At 42.1% G+C, this 21,626-nt stretch overlaps 1 protein-coding gene across 1 annotated transcript in view; it reads right to left on the bottom strand.

Moving 5' to 3' along the window:
- Positions 1-21,626, bottom strand: part of LOC134944418 (maltase-glucoamylase-like) — a 114,398-nt gene that overhangs the window by 63,773 nt on the left and 28,999 nt on the right. Inside the window, exons 14-24 of the mRNA XM_063932997.1 lie at positions 19,090-19,207; positions 16,209-16,380; positions 15,448-15,564; positions 14,912-15,066; positions 14,382-14,466; positions 13,383-13,439; positions 12,510-12,634; positions 10,828-10,916; positions 2,413-2,462; positions 2,012-2,179; positions 287-448 (exon numbers count right to left, since the gene is read on the bottom strand). Of these exons, the coding sequence (XP_063789067.1) occupies positions 287-448; positions 2,012-2,179; positions 2,413-2,462; positions 10,828-10,916; positions 12,510-12,634; positions 13,383-13,439; positions 14,382-14,466; positions 14,912-15,066; positions 15,448-15,564; positions 16,209-16,380; positions 19,090-19,207 (1,298 nt within the window). The remainder of the gene's footprint in view (positions 1-286; positions 449-2,011; positions 2,180-2,412; positions 2,463-10,827; positions 10,917-12,509; positions 12,635-13,382; positions 13,440-14,381; positions 14,467-14,911; positions 15,067-15,447; positions 15,565-16,208; positions 16,381-19,089; positions 19,208-21,626) is intronic.

Genomic DNA, 21,626 nt, shown 5'->3' with positions numbered 1-21,626 from the left:
TTAGTACTGAAAATAATGATATTGTTATGTATCAGTATGATCTATGGAACAATCCCTGTAAAGAAACAGTATGATAAACATAACATAATTATCTCTATGCGCATTATTCATTATAATACACAAACTTCCCGGAAGAACACTAAAGTGATAACAATTTACTAATATGAAGGAATGGCGTCAGAGCCCATTATTTCTATACAGATATTATTATCCATACTGTATATTAGCATCACGTGCGTACTTAATGACAGTATAATAATTCCCAGCGTTACGTTGTTGCACCCACCTTCCAGATGCAGCCGCGGCTGATACATTTCTGCTCACTGGCGTTAGGTTCTGGGTGGCAATCTATCTTCTCTGAATCCTCCAGGTCACCAGGGCCAAGCTGATCCCATTCCACAGTGTAGGACTCTCCCAGTGTCAGCTGGAGACCTGTGATGTGTAGAACCTGCATATACAGAGGACACCGGCATTGGTAACCTGCCCCCTGCAGTAATCCGCAGTGAAGTTTAACATGAGGATTTCCCTAGCTTCATAAGGAACAGGAGTAGTTACTCAGCTATAGCATGTGTCCCAGATGTACATCAGGTATACAAGTATCTATACTTACGCTGCATGATAACGCAGAGGTGAACAGTGTTGGTACAGTCGTAATTGCTACAGTTACATTACACTATTCGTACAATTTATAATAATGTCATTAACCGTTATACAACAAAAAAGAGAATATTGGGCCTAATTCAAACCGGATCGCTCCTCTGTAAATTTGCAGAGGATTGAGACCAGATAGTCACCGCTCAGACAGAGTGAATACCTGCCCCGTGCAAGTCTGCGTACGCCATGCGAAAAATCTCTACGAACACCGGTCAGCTGCAAATCCGTTCGCAACTCACCATGGAATGATTTTTCCAGTCTGTGCGTAGCCCAGGACTTACTCCTACAGTGCGATACAGACAGGCTGATCGGAGCCGGAGCTGACGTCACACACCCTCCCTGAAAACGCTTGGGAACGCCTGTGTTTTTCCTGACACTCCCAGAAAACGTCCAGCTACCACCCACAAACGTCCGCTTTTTGTCAATCAACTTGCGTACGCCTAGCGATAAAAAAAATTGCTAGATTCTGTTGCAGTTTGGCCTCACGCATGCGTACTATGATCTGCACGCATGCGCATTTGATCAAGCGCCAAGACCGATATAAGGGGGCTGCAAAATGCATAATGGTGCTTAATCTAAGACTTTATGATAAATGGTTTGCAACAAAAATACTAATCCTAAACACCTAGAACACTAAAAGTGACTTTGGGTGCAGCTACGATGCGACACAGATGCCAAATTCAGCAAAAAGCTTGAAAGTCTAGGAAATGCTACACAATTTGGAGTGTCTAAGCCGCACCATGCGTCTCATGCCATACTATATAGGACAAAAATAATCAGTGTATGGGGACACATCTGTGTGAATAAAATTATGCACAAATCGTTCAGCATCCTCTGGCCCAATGAATGATAATGAAGCAGTGAATATGTTATGGGACAGTATTAATACTAATCGCTCATGAATTTTATGGCCTGACAAAATATCTGCTCATTGGGTGTACCATTGTTTTCCCAAAATGTTGAAAGCTATGTTTTAGATTACATATACACCTGGAATATATAGGATACAATTTTATGGGATTTTGCCATCTGGATAAACTGTAATGACAAATACACAAAAAAAACAGTATGCATGGGAGTTTGGCTTCATTGAATTAAATTGAAAATATTGAATTTAGTAGAATTCCCACGTGTGCCACTGTGGTAATAAGTGACGTGGGGGGCTGGGTAATGCCCGGTTTATTTGTGACAACTGTTATTTAAGCAATGGGAGAATTTCCCAGATTCCAATGACGTCTGTTTCTCTCTTGCACTGTGTTTCTTTCAATCATTATACAAAAAAGGAATACCACCTGCATGGAAAAGAAACAACTGGATGAAGAAGACAGATGTATGAGATACTGTGAGGATTATCCACCTTGTATTGATCGTGTGTAAAGGAATGATTTGAGGATTGCTCAGCGCCATCTTTCCTCACAGCGACACGTCGGCTACCCCTGGGAAGGCCAAGGATTTTTATTTCTTCGAACTTTAGATTGTTGGGGTCAGTATATCCCGCTCTGGTCGTTTCCATTTTTAGAATATTCTGAAACACAAACACACAGTAACTCAATCCTCCTAAAGCACACGGAATATGACAGACATTGAAATAAACATGTACAGTAATGGCGTATTTTATGTCTGCAATGCCCCTTTCCCAGAATTCTGCCAGCAGAAAAAAATCGCAAACTTTTTTTATTATTGAATATGGCAGGAGCGGGCGTCCCTCACCCCCACAAACACAAATAAATGTAACAGAATTACATGGAAAATACTTACATTGGAAACAGAGAAGCTGTATAATATATAGTTGCCTGATTCTATGGTGCCTAGGAAAATAAGAATAACAAATTGAGAAAATAACCATGCCTGCACATTAATACAGTAATATATAATATCATGTTCATATATTTTATCATCCATATATTGTTACGTGACCTTTCTTTTTAATATTATTAATATCCTGTGGTGTGGGCTTTTAATATGCAAATATGGCGTCATCCCCCCCTCAATGCGATCACCAGCAAGTTTAAACAACTCCTGGATCTCCACCCTCTGATTTGAGAAGAAGATGCAGTCACCAAGAAACTATTATAACTTCTGAAAGTCAGTTTCATTATTTTTCTCTGTAGTTCGAAAAAAGAGCAATACTGAATAATCTTCTTTCAACGGTATGAATACTTCAGGTAAAATTATAAGTAGAGATGAGCGGGTTCGGTTTCTTTGAATCCGAACCCGCACGAACTTCACTTTTTTTTTCACGGGTCCGAGCGACTCGGATCTTCCCGCCTTGCTCGGTTAACCCGAGCGCGCCCGAACGTCATCATGACGCTGTCGGATTCTCGCGAGACTCGGATTCTATATAAGGAGCCGCGCGTCGCCGCCATTTTCACACGTGCATTGAGATTGATAGGGAGAGGACGTGGCTGGCGTCCTCTCCATTTAGATTAGATTTAGAAGAGAGAGAGAGAGAGAGATTGCTGTGATACTGTAGATTAGAAGAGAGTGCAGACAGAGTTTAGTGACTGACGACCACAGTGACCAGTGACCACCAGAGACAGTGCAGTTGTTTGTTTTATTTAATATATCCGTTCTCTGCCTGAAAAAAACGATACACAGTCACACAGTGACTCAGTCTGTGTGCACTGCTCAGCCCAGTGTGCTGCACATCAATGTATTGTATATAAAGCTTATAATTGTGGGGGAGACTGGGGAGCACTGCAGGTTGTTATAGCAGGAGCCAGGAGTACATGATAAGTAATATTATATTAAAATTAAACAGTGCACACTTTTGCTGCAGGAGTGCCACTGCCAGTGTGACTAGTGGTGACCAGTGCCTGACCACCAGTATATTAGTAGTATTGTATACTATCTCTTTATCAACCAGTCTATATTAGCAGCAGACACAGTACAGTGCGGTAGTTCACGGCTGTGGCTACCTCTGTGTCGGCACTCGGCAGGCAGTCCGTCCATCCATAATTGTATTATAATATATACCACGTAACCGTGGTTTTTTTTTCATTCTTTATACCGTCGTCATACTAGTTGTTACGAGTATACTACTATCTCTTTATCAACCAGTGTACAGTGCGGTAGTTCACGGCTGTGGCTACCTCTGTGTCGGCACTCGGCAGGCAGTCCGTCCAACCATAATTGTATTATATACCACCAAACCGTGGTTTTTTTTTCATTCTTTATACCGTCGTCATACTAGTTGTTACGAGTATACTACTATCTCTTTATCAACCAGTGTACAGTGCGGTAGTTCACGGCTGTGGCTACCTCTGTGTCGGCACTCGGCAGGCAGTCCGTCCATCCATAATTGTATTATAATATATACCACCTAACCGTGGTTTTTTTTTCATTCTTTATACCGTCGTCATACTAGTTGTTACGAGTATACTACTATCTCTTTATCAACCAGTGTACAGTGCGGTAGTTCACGGCTGTGGCTACCTCTGTGTCGGCACTCGGCAGGCAGTCCGTCCAACCATAATTGTATTATAATATATACCACCTAACCGTGGTTTTTTTTTCATTCTTTATACCGTCGTCATACTAGTTGTTACGAGTATACTACTATCTCTTTATCAACCAGTGTACAGTGCGGTAGTTCACGGCTGTGGCTACCTCTGTGTCGGCACTCGGCAGGCAGTCCGTCCAACCATAATTGTATTATATACCACCTAACCGTGGTTTTTTTTTCATTCTTTATACCGTCGTCATACTAGTTGTTACGAGTATACTACTATCTCTTTATCAACCAGTGTACAGTGCGGTAGTTCACGGCTGTGGCTACCTCTGTGTCGGCACTCGGCAGGCAGTCCGTCCATCCATAATTGTATTATAATATATACCACCTAACCGTGGTTTTTTTTTCATTCTTTATACCGTCGTCATACTAGTTGTTACGAGTATACTACTATCTCTTTATCAACCAGTGTACAGTGCGGTAGTTCACGGCTGTGGCTACCTCTGTGTCGGCACTCGGCAGGCAGTCCGTCCATCCATAATTGTATTATATACCACCTAACCGTGGTTTTTTTATACCACCTAACCGTGGCAGTCCGTCCATAATTGTATACTAGTATCCAATCCATCCATCTCCATTGTTTACCTGAGGTGCCTTTTAGTTCTGCCTATAAAATATGGAGAACAAAAAAGTTGAGGTTCCAAAATTAGGGAAAGATCAAGATCCACTTCCACCTCGTGCTGAAGCTGCTGCCACTAGTCATGGCCGAGACGATGAAATGCCAGCAACGTCGTCTGCCAAGGCCGATGCCCAATGTCATAGTACAGAGCATGTCAAATCCAAAACACCAAATATCAGAAAAAAAAGGACTCCAAAACCTAAAATAAAATTGTCGGAGGAGAAGCGTAAACTTGCCAATATGCCATTTACCACACGGAGTGGCAAGGAACGGCTGAGGCCCTGGCCTATGTTCATGGCTAGTGGTTCAGCTTCACATGAGGATGGAAGCACTCAGCCTCTCGCTAGAAAACTGAAAAGACTCAAGCTGGCAAAAGCACCGCAAAGAACTGTGCGTTCTTTGAAATCCCAAATCCACAAGGAGAGTCCAATTGTGTCGGTTGCGATGCCTGACCTTCCCAACACTGGACGTGAAGAGCATGCGCCTTCCACCATTTGCACGCCCCCTGCAAGTGCTGGAAGGAGCACCCGCAGTCCAGTTCCTGATAGTCAGATTGAAGATGTCAGTGTTGAAGTACACCAGGATGAGGAGGATATGGGTGTTGCTGGCGCTGGGGAGGAAATTGACCAGGAGGATTCTGATGGTGAGGTGGTTTGTTTAAGTCAGGCACCCGGGGAGACACCTGTTGTCTGTGGGAGGAATATGGCCGTTGACATGCCAGGTGAAAATACCAAAAAAATCAGCTCTTCGGTGTGGAGGTATTTCACCAGAAATGCGGACAACAGGTGTCAAGCCGTGTGTTCCCTTTGTCAAGCTGTAATAAGTAGGGGTAAGGACGTTAACCACCTCGGAACATCCTCCCTTATACGTCACCTGCAGCGCATTCATAATAAGTCAGTGACAAGTTCAAAAACTTTGGGTGACAGCGGAAGCAGTCCACTGACCAGTAAATCCCTTCCTCTTGTAACCAAGCTCACGCAAACCACCCCACCAACTCCCTCAGTGTCAATTTCCTCCTTCCCCAGGAATGCCAATAGTCCTGCAGGCCATGTCACTGGCAAGTCTGACGAGTCCTCTCCTGCCTGGGATTCCTCCGATGCATCCTTGCGTGTAACGCCTACTGCTGCTGGCGCTGCTGTTGTTGCCGCTGGGAGTCGATGGTCATCCCAGAGGGGAAGTCGTAAGCCCACTTGTACTACTTCCAGTAAGCAATTGACTGTTCAACAGTCCTTTGCGAGGAAGATGAAATATCACAGCAGTCATCCTACTGCAAAGCGGATAACTGAGTCCTTGACAACTATGTTGGTGTTAGACGTGCGTCCGGTATCCGCCGTTAGTTCACAGGGAACTAGACAATTTATTGAGGCAGTGTGCCCCCGTTACCAAATACCATCTAGGTTCCACTTCTCTAGGCAGGCGATACCGAGAATGTACACGGACGTCAGAAAAAGACTCACCAGTGTCCTAAAAAATGCAGTTGTACCCAATGTCCACTTAACCACGGACATGTGGACAAGTGGAGCAGGGCAGGGTCAGGACTATATGACTGTGACAGCCCACTGGGTAGATGTATGGACTCCCGCCGCAAGAACAGCAGCGGCGGCACCAGTAGCAGCATCTCGCAAACGCCAACTCTTTCCTAGGCAGGCTACGCTTTGTATCACCGCTTTCCAGAATACGCACACAGCTGAAAACCTCTTACGGCAACTGAGGAAGATCATCGCGGAATGGCTTACCCCAATTGGACTCTCCTGTGGATTTGTGGCATCGGACAACGCCAGCAATATTGTGTGTGCATTAAATATGGGCAAATTCCAGCACGTCCCATGTTTTGCACATACCTTGAATTTGGTGGTGCAGAATTTTTTAAAAAACGACAGGGGCGTGCAAGAGATGCTGTCGGTGGCCAGAAAAATTGCGGGACACTTTCGGCGTACAGGCACCACGTACAGAAGACTGGAGCACCACCAAAAACTACTGAACCTGCCCTGCCATCATCTGAAGCAAGAAGTGGTAACGAGGTGGAATTCAACCCTCTATATGCATTAAGAGGTTGGAGGAGCAGCAAAAGGCCATTCAAGCCTATACAATTGAGCACGATATAGGAGATGGAATGCACCTGTCTCAAGTGCAGTGGAGAATGATTTCAACGTTGTGCAAGGTTCTGATGCCCTTTGAACTTGCCACACGTGAAGTCAGTTCAGACACTGCCAGCCTGAGTCAGGTCATTCCCCTCATCAGGCTTTTGCAGAAGAAGCTGGAGGCATTGAAGAAGGAGCTAACACGGAGCGATTCCGCTAGGCATGTGGGACTTGTGGATGCAGCCCTTAATTCGCTTAACAAGGATTCACGGGTGGTCAATCTGTTGAAATCAGAGCACTACATTTTGGCCACCGTGCTCGATCCTAGATTTAAAGCCTACCTTGGATCTCTCTTTCCGGCAGACACAGGTCTGCTGGGGTTGAAAGACCTGCTGGTGACAAAATTGTCAAGTCAAGCGGAACGCGACCTGTCAACATCTCCTCCTTCACATTCTCCCGCAACTGGGGGTGCGAGGAAAAGGCTCAGAATTCCGAGCCCACCCGCTGGCGGTGATGCAGGGCAGTCTGGAGCGACTGCTGATGCTGACATCTGGTCCGGACTGAAGGACCTGACAACGATTACGGACATGTCGTCTACTGTCACTGCATATGATTCTCTCAACATTGATAGAATGGTGGAGGATTATATGAGTGACCGCATCCAAGTAGGCACGTCACACAGTCCGTACTTATACTGGCAGGAAAAAGAGGCAATTTGGAGGCCCTTGCACAAACTGGCTTTATTCTACCTAAGTTGCCCTCCCACAAGTGTGTACTCCGAAAGAGTGTTTAGTGCCGCCGCTCACCTTGTCAGCAATCGGCGTACGAGGTTACATCCAGAAAATGTGGAGAAGATGATGTTCATTAAAATGAATTATAATCAATTCCTCCGCGGAGACATTGACCAGCAGCAATTGCCTCCACAAAGTACACAGGGAGCTGAGATGGTGGATTCCAGTGGGGACGAATTGATAATCTGTGAGGAGGGGGATGTACACGGTGATATATCGGAGGGTGAAGATGAGGTGGACATCTTGCCTCTGTAGAGCCAGTTTGTGCAAGGAGAGATTAATTGCTTCTTTTTTGGGGGGGGTCCAAACCAACCCGTCATATCAGTCACAGTCGTGTGGCAGACCCTGTCACTGAAATGATGGGTTGGTTAAAGTGTGCATGTCCTGTTTTGTTTATACAACATAAGGGTGGGTGGGAGGGCCCAAGGATAATTCCATCTTGCACCTCTTTTTTCTTTTCTTTTTCTTTGCATCATGTGCTGATTGGGGAGGGTTTTTTGGAAGGGACATCCTGCGTGACACTGCAGTGCCACTCCTAGATGGGCCCGGTGTTTGTGTCGGCCACTAGGGTCGCTAATCTTACTCACACAGCTACCTCATTGCGCCTCTTTTTTTCTTTGCGTCATGTGCTGTTTGGGGAGGGTTTTTTGGAAGGGACATCCTGCGTGACACTGCAGTGCCACTCCTAGATGTGCCCGGTGTTTGTGTCGGCCACTAGGGTCGCTAATCTTACTCACACAGCTACCTCATTGCGCCTCTTTTTTTCTTTGCGTCATGTGCTGTTTGGGGAGGGTTTTTTGGAAGGGACATCCTGCGTGACACTGCAGTGCCACTCCTAGATGTGCCCGGTGTTTGTGTCGGCCACTAGGGTCGCTAATCTTACTCACACAGTCAGCTACCTCATTGCGCCTCTTTTTTTCTTTGCGTCATGTGCTGTTTGGGGAGGGTTTTTTGGAAGGGCCATCCTGCGTGACACTGCAGTGCCACTCCTAGATGGGCCCGGTGTTTGTGTCGGCCACTAGGGTCGCTAATCTTACTCACACAGCTACCTCATTGCGCCTCTTTTTTTCTTTGCGTCATGTGCTGTTTGGGGAGGGTTTTTTGGAAGGGACATCCTGCGTGACACTGCAGTGCCACTCCTAGATGGGCCCGGTGTTTGTGTCGGCCACTAGGGTCGCTTATCTTACTCACACAGCGACCTCGGTGCAAATTTTAGGACTAAAAATAATATTGTGAGGTGTGAGGTATTCAGAATAGACTGAAAATGAGTGTAAATTATGGTTTTTGAGGTTAATAATACTTTGGGATCAAAATGACCCCCAAATTCTATGATTTAAGCTGTTTTTTAGTGTTTTTGGAAAAAAACACCCGAATCCAAAACACACCCGAATCCGACAAAAATAATTCGGTGAGGTTTTGCCAAAACGCGTTCGAACCCAAAACACGGCCGCGGAACCGAACCCAAAACCAAAACACAAAACCCGAAAAATTTCAGGCGCTCATCTCTAATTATAAGTAATGCTTCACTGTCAGCATAAAAGAAACAAAAACAACAAACAGCATAGCTAACCCCCGTGCAGGGCACTAACTTGGCTCCTTGACTAATATTGCAACTTGACTGGCCTTCCCAACCCCACTTGGGCTGGATGCAGCAGTCTTCCAGTCTGATTCCAATGTGCATCAATTACTCACACCTGCCTTTTCTTCCCTGTCTGGCAGATTCCTCCTACTCCATGCAAAATCCATCCATTACATATGTATATATATATATATATATATATATATACACACATAATAAACATGCCTATTTTTATGCCTATTTTTATCCAAATTGTGTACATTTTACGCATTACACTAGTAATACTGTCTGAGTGTAATAATACATAGAAAAAAATAATTTCCGCACACATGTTAGAAGTCTTTTTCGTGCATACTGTTGATTATCAGCAAGTTTTTCTCACATATACAATGCATAACTACACTGCAGTATGTAGACAAATGTGATTGGATACTGGCAGCAATCGATCAACCAGATTTTATTGGCGTCAGTACTTTGTAGGTCCACCATGTGCAGTGATTACTGCACTCTTCTTGGCAAACTGCCCCCAATTTCCTGGACAACAGCAGGTGGTATGTTCTGTCATTCCGCATTAATGGGGTCATTCTGACCTGTTCGCACACAGTGTTTTTTTTTGCTGCGGTGCGAACGGGTGCGGAATGCGCATGCACGGCGTCTGCTGTGCGCGTGCGCGATGTTGCCCGGCGACAGAGGTGACCGGGTTACGTCACAGCTACCGACGGATGCGGTCGTAGAGGTGACCGATAAGAAGATTGACAGGAAGGAGGCATGGCAGGGCGGATCCAGACCATTGGAGACCGTTTCGGGGAGTGGTAAGTAAAACGCAGGCATGTCCAGGAGAATGAAGGGCGAAGGTGTGACATCAAAGTTGGGCCCATCATCGCTGGATCCATCGCACAGGGTAAGTATGTCCAAGGCTAGTCTACTTCTGCTTGAATTTTTTTTAGCTTAGCAGGGCTGCACAAGCGATCGCAGCCCTGCTAAGCTAAAATACACTCCCCCATAGGTGTGGACTATTGATCGCAGCAGCAGCTAAAGGTTGCTGGCTGCGATAAACTCAGAATGACCACCTAAATACAGAGACTAACTGTGACACTGAAGAAGGTTGATTGGCCTAGAATGCACCCGTCACTCCAATTCATCCCAGAGGTTCACAGTGGGGTTAAAATCTGGACTCTGAGCTGGCCAGTCCATACGGGTTACCAAATTTTCTGTCAACCAGTCCAGCGTCGCCCTTGAACATGACATTGCGCAGCCTATGGTGATCTCTTTTTCAAACTCGGTTAGTTCCTTCCGGCAAGCCATTTCATTAGCAACTGATCTAATCAGTGCCCATCTACCCGTTGAATACCTTCACGAACACGTGTATGCTGCAGGAGCACACCACTTTGCTTGCCCAAGGGGGAAGGGGAGGGTCCAATCACTTTTGTCTACATAGTGCGCTCTTTGTGTCTGTTTTCTGTATCTTCCAGGTACTTATAAAAGAATTGCTAGTTATTGCCATATAGAGACATCACTCACTGCATTGAAATAAAACAATACAACCCTTGTTCCAGCTACTAGAGGAACATAGCAATAATTATTTCATCTACCTCTAGATTCTAGGTCATCCCAGTAGAACTCTCCTTTGGCAGACTTTGCATCATCCAGCGCAATTATAAGTCCGAGGGGATTTTTACGACTGAAACATCGATAGTAAATAAGTTGTTTAGTATAATTTATTTACATTGAACCAAAAATGTAAGTTAGACAGCTATAGAATATCAAAATGAACATATTACGTTCTGAATGTAAGTGGTGAATTAGCATATGGCATATTTAAATTAAAAGTGATTTAACTGATATAATAATTATAATGATTTGCAAATTGTCAAAGTAGGTTCTAGTTCTGCACAATTTAAGGGAAATTAACACATACAACATACTATCAAAGAAAACAAAGACCAAGAAATCATAAGACATCTCATTAAATAGCGTGTAGTACAGTATATTAGCCTGCAGATGTCAATATAATTAATGAAACACTTTCTTGTCATTCACAATAAAAGCCTGATACTATGCTTGTAATTTGGGATATCTGAGAGTACACAGTTTTGGAGCATTTGTAACCAGTAAGCAGCTCTATGATTAGTCCATCACCTGTGGCAGGTGTACGGAGAGCTTTTATAATGTATACAGACAGAGATTCTATTTACTGATCCCATTATTTTTAAACAGTGGTTTATAGAACACCTTTTTTTAGATATTGGTATTTATGTGGGAACTATATTTGTAATATGTTGTGTAAATAGTTTTTTTTAAATTAAATGTAGTGTTATTATTCAGTAATATATGTGTCATGATTACATCATTCTGCCTTATCGATACCTTTGTTTTCACGTTCCAAGGAAAAAGCAATGATAGCACTTTCAACTGCATCTGAATGACCCCTACTGTGTATAAGTGTGTGTGGTATACTGTGCTAAAGCGGTACTACTATGTGGCACACTGTGCATTAGGGGTACTACTGCTGCATACTGTGTTTAAGTGGTACTTGTGTTGCATACTGTTTAGCAGGTATACTACTGTAAGATGTACAGTGTATAAAGATAATATTGTGGCATAACATGTATAAAGGGTACTACTGTTGTGTAATGTGTATAAGGCATACTACTGTGTGGCATACTGTGTATAAGGGATACTACTGTGGCATAATGTGTATTAGGTGTACTACTGTGTGGTGTGCTGTGCATAGGGTGTACTACTGTGTGGCAAACTGTGTACAAGGAATACAACTGTGGCATAATGTGTATAAGGTGTACTACTGTGTGGTGTGCTGTGTATAGGGTGTACTACTGTGTGGCATACTGTGTATAAGGAATACTACTGTGACATAATGTGTATAAGGTGTACTACTGTGTGTTATTTTGTGTATAAGGGATACTACTGTGGCATAATGTGTATAAGGTGTACTACTGTGTGGCATACTGTGTATAAGGGATACTACTGTGGCATAACATAAATAAGTGGTACTACTGTGTGATGTAATGTGAATAATGAGCACAAATGCATGACCAAGCCCATTTCCTGTAAGCCCAGGCGCCTTTTTGGATATGCATCTTTGGCATGCACTGTCCCTATTCAGAATATTGGGGGATGGTGGGCACCAGTGTCCTTTCTGACACAGGGCACCAAAATGTCTAGCTACGGCTTTGGGTAATATGTCTGCTGTTGCTTACGTGTGATGCCAATGTTTGCTCCTGTTTCACATGCCAATCAAGCGTGCTATTCCTACCTGTATTCCGTGGTGCGGGCTGGTTTCTGAGTGGGGAATATGTAGCCTCCCCTGAGATGAAGCCCAAGCTTGTCTGCTGGCAGGTACATGGAAACACGCTGCTTCCTTACGTTGGACTTTTCCCCCTGTTCGGAGAATTAGGATTAGATTACTGCAATATGCGGATATCTGTATTCAATCTCTGATTTTCACTTTGTGTTCAGAATCAGCTGTTATTGATTTATACAGATTTGTCTCCTGTTTCAGCACTATTTACTAATAATTGCACTATAGAATCTCTACATGAAATATATGAATTCATCTAGGTTGCTGGGTGGGGTCTCGTACACTAATACAGGATTCAGCGATGCTAAAATCACAGTGGTCTATCTATGCACCGCCAAAGCAAATGCTGAGGACAGAGTGACGTATTTTTACTGTTACCATCACATCTCTCGGGGGATGGAAGGGTGTGGCAGCGGAGGAGCAGGGAGAGGATCAGTGCGGGGATGGGATTAATGATAATAAATTTTTTTGTTGGTGGGGGGTTTGGTTATGCTGCTCCCTTCCCTCCTCTTTGTGCCAAATTCCTGCTCACCGGTGCTACATTTTGGAGCATAACATTATATGGAATTGTTAATACATATGGTACTGCTTTTCTCTAAGGTTCTATTTACTTTGGTACATAGACCAGTAATTTTTACACAAAATTAGCAAACTCTATAAAGTACAATCATATAAAAGACAGATGGCCTGCAAACACGTATTTTGCATAGTAATGTAGAATATATATATATATATATATATATATATTTATATATTCTACATTACTATGCAAAATATATATACACACACACAAAGATATCTACATAAATAAATAAATCCTCCACTTACTGTTTCGTACTCATACCACACGGCATCAGGTAGGTATGCATTCACATGTTCCGTATTCTAGATGTACAAAGAGACAGATACATTTTTACAAACGTGTTATTGTTTTTCTTATTTTTTTTCATGTCCCAAATTGATGCATTTGCGCACAGTATGGAGCCTGATGGCCGGTTACATGATACCACAGCGTAAGCGCAGAGTATTTCAGCAGTCTCTATAGCAGGTCAGTCTGTGATTGCATGAGCTCATTACAAGCCATTCTAGGCTATGGGGGAAATTGATGGAACCTTCTAAACAGTGGAGGAGTTGCCCATAGCAACCAGCAACTACCATTCTAGCATTTGAATAAATGCTATCTTGAAGCTCATTATATACAATCATTATTTACTATCATAAAAATATCATAATTTTTTCTAAACAACCGGCGCTGGTGTATACCATCTTGTTTCTATATGTGATGCCTCTCGGGGACTTACCAACTCCTACACTAGCGGCTAGTGACAGCGCATTCATTCATTCTCTATAAACCTAATGGGGTAGGTTCAGATTTGCCCACAAGTCAGCAGCAGATGCAGCCAAATTGCAAGATTGGAAGTAAAGGTGATATTGCCTGTATTCAGAGTTACCCATATCAAAGCAAAAATGTCTGGGAGCTACTACACTGGGTGTCTTAGTGATCTGCAGAGATATCTCCTGCCACACGTACAGTAAGTAAATAATCCCTGCATAAAGGGAAGGAAACATCCAGATCTTTTGTGACATAAAATGAATGTTACTATGATCCCCATGTAAATAATTGTGTTCTGAGACCTGCTAAGAGACCCATTTCTCCAATCATACGGACTGTACAGGATGGCTTAATTAATTTAGCCCACTGCAAGTATAAGCTTTCTGCTAACTTTAAGCATTTACTTCATAGACTAATAACAATAGTGAAACAATACTACAATGTCACACCAACAGATTAAAGTGCTAGTTTTGTTGAAAAACGAGTTTACGTACCGGATTAAGAACAGGTGTAATTAGAAGACCTGATCCCCATAAAAATTGCTGATCTATTGCCCATGTTTGGCTGTCAGAATAGAATCTACAAAGGAGAACAGAGGTTTTAGGGGATTTCAACAGAAATTTAGGGCTATTCGATCAGACATTTTTTCAATCATTATTATTTCTGTATAACTGTTACATGTTTTAACACACACACACACACACACACACACACACACACACACAAACACACACACACTCACACACACACACACACACACACTCACACACACACTCACACACACACTCACACACACATAAAATATACAAAATAAGGTCATTAATAACTACGTACAAACCAATCCTGGAATATTTAGTTCTCCAAAATCTGCCTACAATCTGTGTTGCGCAACATGTAATCCATTACAAAATAAAATAACCTTTATCTAAAGCACTGTTATTGTGATATGTTCTTAAAACCTTTATTATTAGGACAGTATTTCCTTTTAAGAATTATAAAGATGAATCACTTTGTAAAGACTTACTCATGGAGTAGCGGCCGGACCACAGTCTCCCCCCTGGTGTGCGCTTTGTAGAACAGAGTATAGAGATAGGGCAGCAGGGTATAGCGAATGTTTAAGTAATGCCTTGATGAACGCACGAGAAGTGAATCTGCACCGTAGGAAGCGGGATCTTGCGGCTATGAAAAAATGTAAAGCAGTTTATATTCAACAGATGTGTACAGCAATTAGTCATCTTATTTACAATTCCTTCAGTTTTCAAGTCAAGCTTTTAGGGGTTCTCTCTTCTCTGAGACTTTCTGAGCATTGTCCTGAAGATAAAAATTGCCCTGAAATACTTTTCCTGAGAAGTGAACTGTTCACATGGAAATGTATCACTGCATACACGTGTTAAAATTTAATGATCATATTAAATATTTTATTGTGTTATAATATAGTATATATTACTAGCAGTGCTGTGTAACAATTTACCATATAAACAAACAGTGTCACTACCGTAACATCTTAACTTTTAGACGGAAAATGTTCTTGCTTAGTAATCAACTCAAAACAAATATTACCTTGTAGTTCTCAGCGTTGTGGTTTCTGGAAAATGGATAAAAGGCCCCAACTTGCATCCATCTCCGGCACAGCTCTTCTGAGCAGTCCTCAAAAAAGCCACAGATGTCTGCACCAATCTAAAGAGGAAATGATGATTATAACCAAATTGTTATTGTTTGCTTGAATAATACACTGTTTAATATACTATATAATATATTCCCATTGCGGGGGGAATGAAGGGAGAAAGGGTTATGCACTAGGGGGAGAGTTAGGGTTAAGGTTAGTTGAGAAATACTCCCTGGAACACTGATTCTTTGATGGAACTGATCTTCACGTGACCTCCAGGACCCATAAGAAGATGCTGGAGCCACCACTGCCGGCAGGAGAAGTTAAGACAATGCTAGACCACCATGAATAGTTTGTCAACAGATCATCATATCAAAACATTATCAGGATATCATCCATGTAGACATATACATGATAACCGACATTGTACATGTTAACAGTTCAACCCCATCAACATTCCCATGTCAACCTGATGAGTGTCTATATGAGAACTGTTGACAAGTCATACCACACCCTTTGTCTTCTGAGTAATTATAGCACTGAAATATGTAACTGTCACCTTTGCCTATTTTGCTGCTGCTCTCCCAGTTACAGAAACATCCAACTGGTAATAAAAGGGATCAAGTTGTTCTACAAATGTAGACACAATTTCCAGCTAATTCCCATAGATGACCATTTTTTTGCAGGCTTATTTATGTAATGATAATGCACTTACATAAGGTATTCCAAAAAGATTGAACTCAAGCATTCCTGGTATCGCCCATTTAATATCATTCCAATTGGCCGCATTATCTCCAAGCCAATGTCCTGAGTATTTCCCTGCTCCAGCAAACGTAGATCGGGAGAAAATTATACTTCTTTTTCCAGGGAAAACAGCTTTGATGGCTCTGAAATTGAAAAGCCATTATTAGAACGGTGTTATTTCCTGCCACTGTTTGCTTAATTATATTTATGAAACAATGATGACTTAGTTTCAATAAGTCTCTGCAAAGCCAATTTACAGGTGTAAAAAGAAAAAATGCTTAGATGGGGCCAAATGCCAGCCCATCACCAACACCTCAAGGTTTAGATGGAGTCCAACTGCCAGCCAATCATCAATAGCTCAAGGCTTTAATGGGGACCAAATGTCATCACATCCCCAACAACTCAAGGCTTAGATGGGGACAGACTGCCAGCCCATCACCAACAACTCACGGCTTATATGGGGCAAACTGCCAGCCCATCATCAACACCTCAAGGCTTAGATGGAGTCCAACTGCCAGCTCATCGCAAACAACTCAAGGCTTAGGTGGAATCCAACTGCCAGCCCATCATCAACAGCTCAAGGCTTAAATGGGGACCAAATATCATCTCTTTACCAAGAACTCAAGGCTTCGATGGGGACAAACTGCCAGCCTATCACCAACAACTCACGGCTTAGGTGGGGCCAACTGCTAGCTCATCACCAACAACTCACGGCTTAGATGGTGCCAACTGCCAGCTCATCACCAACAACTTATGGCTTAGATGGGGCCAACTGCCAGCTTATCACCAACAACTCATGGCTTATATGAGGCCCACTGCCAGCCCATCACCAACAGCTGAAGTCATAGATGGGGCCCACTGCCAGCTCATTATCAATAACTCAAGGCATAGATAAGGCCAACTGCCAGTTCTTCACCAACAACTCAAGGCATTGATGGGGGCTAACTGCCAGCTCATCACCAACAACTTAAGCTCCCCTGTCAATGATACAAAATAGGCACACCAGATCTGGCGGTGTCTCTGACCCAGTAAGGCAGATCAGTCTAAATCCATGTCCCCTATTATCTACAGCAAGACAGACACAGAAAGTCAGCCATTGTCACTGCTTGTTTTCTGCCAAACAATAGAACTCAGAATTATAATAACAAGGTGTGGGTATTTCCAAAGAAGTAAGAGTCTTCCCTGCCAGGAATTATTATTATTAACCAGCAACTCAGCCTCAAAACTCCACTTCCAGATGGTAATCAGATTACTCAATTCAGACCATAAAAAGAGGACACTCGTACATCTTTAACCTTTGCTCCTAAATGTATTCCATCAGTCTACTGTAGGAGTTGAACTTCCACCAGGCATATTAAAAGAACTACTGTCTTCCTTCTAACCGCAGCTTCCTTTTCTGTACCAAAGGACAAATGCCAACATGTGAACTTAGGAGCACTTACCACAGTGCTTATGATTTGAAAGGGTTTCTGCACCCTCCATTGTTAATTTCTGACTGTTATATTTAGGGAGATGAAATGGGACTAACCAGCCACTGCTCTGGCCCAAGTCCAACACCATATTGTTGGTCTAATAACAGGGCGTTTGGAGAAATCCGGTAAAAGAAAACTATCCTGAATACAATTTTTGTATAACAGTAAACATAACTGTATTTTGCAATAATGAAAAACAAACACTTTCATTTAATTGGTTTGTTCCAAAGCCACCATCATCAGTATTCTGTAAGTGCATGCATTGAGTTTAGTTATAGACTACATCCTCAGCTATCCATAGTCATACGCTGTATATATCTGCAGACTAAGGGACGGCAATAGCCATCGTACTCACACTATAATAACTATAGTGGAAATACTGTATGTAATTATCGACTACAGATCAAGAGTTTCACACATTTTATTATTATTTCTAGAAGTATATCATGAAAGCTGATACTTTTATTATCAGCTGGATGGAGTCTGAGATTGTCTTACCTTTTAAATTATTGTCCCTTTAAAAATACAAACAGCCTCTCTGGAATCTAGCCGTGCCGGTGTCTGCACAATGCTACATAGAGGCCGTGTATTTTTAAAATAAGGAAAAGGAAAGTGATGATAAAAAGTCCAGTAATAGCATTAAGGTTGTATAAGACTAACAAATATTAATTAGCTTTTGGTGCCATTAGAGCATGTGAAATAGTTGTAATAATATAGGAAAAATTTGGAAAGTGGACATTGCAAAAAACAAATTAGAAAAAATAGGAAGAGCGACTTCATAGAAGAAAAGACATACAGTATTCAGAGACTTCAATGACAATATGAATGCATCATGTTATAATTAAGGTTTACTAGTGATTTATTTGTTATAAATGTTCAAAGGAGATTTCTGTATGGATATACAGATACATAATGCTATGCTGAGTACATTACAATGTAGTCTCATGATCTCTACACTCCAATGTGGTCAAACTGTTTTGGAAAATGGAAGACTTGCAAATATTTTTTTAAGATAGAGGGGCATATTATCAAACCTTGGAGAGCGATAAAGTGAAGAAAGAGGTAAAGTACCAACCAATCAGCTACTAATTGTAATTTTTTACGCACATCCTGCAATATGACAGTTAGGGGCTGATTGGCTGGTAGTTTATCTCTCTTCACTTTATCTCTCCAATGATTGATACATATCTCCCAGTATCTTTTAGCTCTCACAACACTCATTTTTACTCAGCATCGCCATCTCTGAAAAATTAATAGGCAAAAAAATTATACAGTATATTGTTTTAAAAAAACAGGTAATTTTTTTGTATAATGCACCATTATTTATCTACAATGGAAAGGTTTTATTCTTTTGAGAATAAAAATTAAGCAAATTCTTACTCATCTGTAGCAAGACACATTGAATATCCATACAAATTATGGACGTCGTAATGGTTTCCCCAGGCTTGTTTTGCATCCATACAGAGGGTCTTGGAATACATTAGTCCATCCAAAATAGCTTTTCAAAAAAGACAAATATATATTAAATGTGCAAATCTTTAGGAAGATTTTTATTGTTTTTAAATCTCACAAATATTATTTTCTAAGACAATTGAATTCTAAATGTGTTTATTAGTTGATACAGTTTATCTCCCTAAAGCTTTTGCTGAGGCTGTTACATAAACACCACACTGTACTTGCGGGGTAGTTGATTGCTGCAGCATATTTGTTAGCAGTTGGGCAAAACCATGTGCACTGCAGGGGGGGCAGATGTAACATGTGCAGAGAGAGTTAGATTTGGGTGGGTTATTTTGTTTCTGTGCAGGGTAAATACTGACTGCTTTATTTTTACACTGCAATTTAGATTTCAGTTTGAACACACCACACCCAAATCTAACTCTCTCTGCACATGTTATATCTGCCCCTCCTGCAGTGCATATCGGGAATCATTCCGAGTTGATCACTCGCCAGCTACTTTTTGCAGTGCTGCAATCAGATAGTCACTGTCTATAGGGGAGTGTATTTTAGCTTTGCAAGTGTGCAAACGCTCGTGCAGCCGAACGGTACAAAAATGCTTTGTGCAGTTTCTGAATTGCCCAGAACTTACTCAGCCACTGCGATCACTTCAACCTGTTCATGTCCAGAATTGACAACAGACACGCGCCCTGCAAGTGCTTGGACACTCCTGCATTTTTCCAAACCCACCAACAAACGCCTTCTTCCTGTCAATATCCTTGAGATTGGCTGTGCGAATGGATTCTTCGTTAAATCCATTGCTCAGCAACGATCCGCTTTGTACCCGTATGATGTGCCTACACATTGCGGTGCAGATGCATGCGCAGTTCTGTCCTGATCGCTGCGCTGTGAAAATGGCAGAGTGTGATCAGGTCGGAATGACCCCATGGTTTTGCCCAACTGCTAACAAATTTGCTGCTGTGATCAACTCTGAATTAGGCTCTTGAACAATATGTCAAGCTTCAGGTAACTCCACCATTAAACTTAAAAACCACTATTATAAATATTACACTTGGATCTGACATGATAATTAGTGCCTAACTAAGCTTACAAATACATATCAATAACAAAATGTAAAGTGGGATAATAAGATCAGTTTATATCTTACTATAAATTAGTTTTATACTTATGTCTAGATTTGAGCATAAAAACACTGTTAATGAGAATATACTTATACTGACTTATACTTTTTTATAAAGTGTAGTTTGCAAAAGAGCTTACAGTTCATTTATTGATCCTCCATTATGATTCCTTTCACCCAGTACATTATGCTCCTAAACATTACACTTACTTTACTAAAGAAGTTACTTACTATGGCCCTCATTCCGAGTTGTTCGCTCGGAGTTTTTCATCGCATCGCAGTGAGAATTCTCTTAGTGCGCATGCGCAATGTTCGCACTGCGACTGCGCCAAGTAACTTTACTATGAAGAAAGTAAGTTTACTCACGGCATTTTCATCGCTCCGACGTTCGCATTGTGATTGACAGGAAATGGGTGTTACTGGGCGGATGCACGGCGTTTTAGGGGCGTGTGGATGGAAACGCTACCGTTTCCGGAAAAAACGCAGGAGTGGCCGGAGAAACGGTGGGAGTGCCTGGGCGAACGCTGGGTGTGTTTATGACGTCAGCCAGGAACGAAAAGCACTGAACTGATCGCACAGGCAGAGTAAGTCTGAAGCTACTCAGAAACTGCTAACTCGTTTGTAATCGCAATATTGCGCGTATGTCGGTCGCAATTTTAAGAAGCTAAGATTCACTCCCAGTAGGCGGCGGCTTAGCGTGTGTAACTCTGCTACATTCGCCTTGCGAGCGAACAACTCGGAATGAGGGCCCATATGTGGTAATAATTAATTGACATGAAGACTTTTTCTTCAATATTGATTAGGCAGTGGGCAGAGCATACCAGGTGGAACAAAATGTATGTTTTTGGCTTAATGTTCTTTTTAACCAATATTATGTAATGTCATTATAGAGCATGCCACTAGTGTTTGAGCAACTATTGTGTGCTGCATTTTGTACCACTAATCTGCAACCCACAGAGTTATCTCATACTATCTCAGCAGTGCCTCCTAATTAGTGCAGATATCACTTTTTTATACAGTAGCATGGAGCAAGGAAACTATTTCTCTTCTCCACATCATTATTTCATCTGTGGATAGCATAATTAGCCCCATTACAGATTCCAGTGACTTCTGTACAGCACATTCTGCCCCATGTCCATTTCTATTCAACCCTCAGGACAAGTATAATAGTTCCATTTTCTATTCTGCAAAGATTTCAAAACCAATTAATGGAATATGTGGCTTACACAACAATCTGGTTAAAATGTAGCCTGTTTAACTGTTGTGTGTTAGCATGGATGCAGATTTCCCACTAGCAGAACAAAATCTGACTGTGAAAAACAGCAGATGAAATGTTGACAGT

Source organism: Pseudophryne corroboree, chromosome 7 (assembly GCF_028390025.1).
Source record: "Pseudophryne corroboree isolate aPseCor3 chromosome 7, aPseCor3.hap2, whole genome shotgun sequence".
NCBI lineage: Eukaryota > Metazoa > Chordata > Amphibia > Anura > Myobatrachidae > Pseudophryne > Pseudophryne corroboree.
Note: the sequence above shows the minus strand (reverse complement) of the source record. Positions and strands in the feature narration are given on the sequence as shown.